General features: G+C 39.5%; 1 protein-coding gene across 1 annotated transcript in view; it reads right to left on the bottom strand.

The window, feature by feature from the left end:
- The window catches only part of c8h16orf89 (chromosome 8 C16orf89 homolog), a 37119-nt gene extending 35288 nt beyond the window's left edge, over positions 1 to 1831 (bottom strand). Inside the window, exon 1 of the mRNA XM_030057643.1 lies at positions 1578 to 1831. Within this exon, the coding sequence (XP_029913503.1) occupies positions 1578 to 1746 (169 nt within the window). The 5' untranslated portion in view covers positions 1747 to 1831. The remainder of the gene's footprint in view (positions 1 to 1577) is intronic.
- Positions 1832 to 2689: the final 858 nt, after the last annotated feature.

Here is a 2689-nt window from a genome sequence, read left to right as displayed (position 1 = left end):
TGGCTTCGTTAGCATTCATTCAAAATTCATTTTTAAAATAAATTGTGAAATCTTTAAAACTCCTGCATGACTTGCAAAATAGTCAAACATCCAAACATTCAAATTCACTGGGATGGTCCTACAAGATCATAAATCTTGGTCTAGTTATGGATTTGGACTTCAATAATAATTATCAAATTAAGACAATAACAAAATTAAGTATCATCTTAAAATGTTCTATCTCAGCATGGCTTAGAAAAACCTGTCCATACTGTAACAGTGTCTTTACAGGCCTCTGTGAAAAGTCAGTCACAGTCACTGCAGTTCATTCAGAATGCTGCCGCTAGAGTCCTGGAACACAGGCTCCCTGTGTCTCAGAGGATCCATTTTGAAATACTGTTCCTGGTTTATGAAGCAGTGAACACATTTCCGATCTGCTGCGGTGTTCTGAAGCGTCTAGACCTCTTGGGTTGTTTGGGATGGGTTTGCTTTACTGTGCTGAAACTCAAAACAAAGCACAGTGCACTGCATGTCTGGAACAAGCTTCCAGAGGATCTGAGTTCTTTTAAAAAGAAGCTTCAAACTTTACTGTTTGCTACTGCCATTTATACACCTTTTATACACAGTAGCCTAACTGTAATGTGCTAATGCTTTTTTCTTTTCTTATTTTATCTAGTTTAATTAATTTTTTATCCTATATTTGTCTTTTCAATTGTTTTTATGACTTTTTATATCTTATGTAAAGCACTTTGAATTGCCTTGTGTTTGGCAAATAAACTTGCCTTGCCACTAAATGAAGCAGATTGCTTGCAATGAAGAGTATGAACAATATATTTCTGTAATTCACAGTAATTGTGTAGTGTGAAAAAGAGGTAGGATTAAATAGGTTTTACTTCTCCTTATTCCTTTTTTAAGATAATTTCTTTATCTTTATAATTTCTTCTTCATTACCCCCAAACTATATATAGTGATATTGTTTTTTTTAATAGTTATTCTATATGTTTGGGGGGAAAAAAAAAAAAAACAGCGACAATTTATTTCATCAGTTTCAGTCTGTGCATAATGAGACACAACTATGATGGCTATGTTGATTATTTTTTCATGTCGGTGGACGAAAAAAAGAGACTGGACCACAAATCTGTTTGGTCTCACAGGGTTATATATGGGAAGATTTCAGTTGTTGGTTTAGTATTGACTAGTAGGCTACAACTGTGGGTACAGATATAATTGTGTGTGATATTAATTTCCTGTGGCACATTCTCAAATCTTGCTATCTAAAATACGGTACAGTGCACTGTGTCTAACTGAGGCTCCTCTGGAACCCCCTTTAACACCTCCGTGAGTCCCGTTTTGAGACCATGAATAACATTCTGTAGTAATCATGTCCGGTTCTGCTGTAACAAACACAAACATCTTGAAACCGACTGATTCTGATCATGACAACAAAACAATCTGCCCGATCGAAGTCACTGCGGCGGACAGGATGCGCCAGGTTTCTAACGGGACGTTGGTTTAGGCAAAAACAGCGTGTCCCTGCATTTTTCGGCAAACCAAGCGTCACAAATTGACCACATAATACCGTATTTGCAGCGCCCTACCCTGCAGAATCAAGAATCCCACCACCCCGTCCAGGTTGATATTCTGATGCTCTTCCTCCAGGAAAGATGCGCCCTTGGACAGGCTGCTGAGAATGTCATCAATCAGCTCTTCTTGCGACGCAGAGACTGCAGCAAGGGCGAGGACCGCGAACAGGGGGAAGCCCGGCATGTTGTACTCAGATGGCTGCTTTGTCCGTCAGAGGACGAGGAGCAAACTTTGACAACGGAACTGAGCTAAAAGTGAGGAGGGCGATCAGCAGTTGCCTACAAACAGGCGTGATGAGAGCTGGGGGATGACAGTGATGAGAAAATCTAATCAATTTTATATCAACAATTATGTAATATGCCTAGCAAGGGCGTAGATTTCATTTTCACATAAAGGTGGGCAGGGGACACAGGCCCCCACCCCCTCCCTCTCCATGCAACCTAGCCCCGCCTTCCCCTCCCCAACAGGCAGTCCATGATTTGTCTTTATCTTTTCTTTTAGTTCAATAACCCTCATATCATGTCTGACTGTAACAAATGTAAACTGGAGCTGGAAAGCTATGCAAGTACGCATTAACTGTCTTCAATTTATAATACATTTTTAAAAATATGTGGAAAAAAATGGGTAAGCATAACATGAGAAGCAGCATTTTCAATAAAAAAAATGATTATGACAAATAGAGATGAGAGGACATGTTTATCTCATGATACAATACACAATATGAGCTACCTTGAGTTACCTAGAATCAGTTTGAATCAGTTTAGCTGTGGTGTGTCTCCTCAAGTGTTTCACTAACAGACAGCAGGGCACTTCAAAACCTCATTTAAGCAGAACGATCCAAAGCATTTTCTTGCCTTGTGTAGATATCTATTATTTATGTCACTTACTTCTGTCAAAAAGGTGTGAGATCCCCCCACGCCCCAAACAGCCTAGTCATGGTGACACTGCGAAAGTAAGGGATTTTCCATCAAAAGGCCTTGGTAAATGTACGGGACTTCACATTAACATTGACCAAGTTTACATGCACACCATATTCCTGTTTTATTCGGAATTCCTGAATATCCAGAATATCAATATTCTGGTTGTGCACGAGTCATGTAAACACGTAATGAGCCCAATTAAGGTC

This window comes from Myripristis murdjan, chromosome 8, assembly GCF_902150065.1.
Source record: "Myripristis murdjan chromosome 8, fMyrMur1.1, whole genome shotgun sequence".
NCBI lineage: Eukaryota > Metazoa > Chordata > Actinopteri > Holocentriformes > Holocentridae > Myripristis > Myripristis murdjan.
This window is presented reverse-complemented; position numbering and strand designations above follow the sequence as displayed.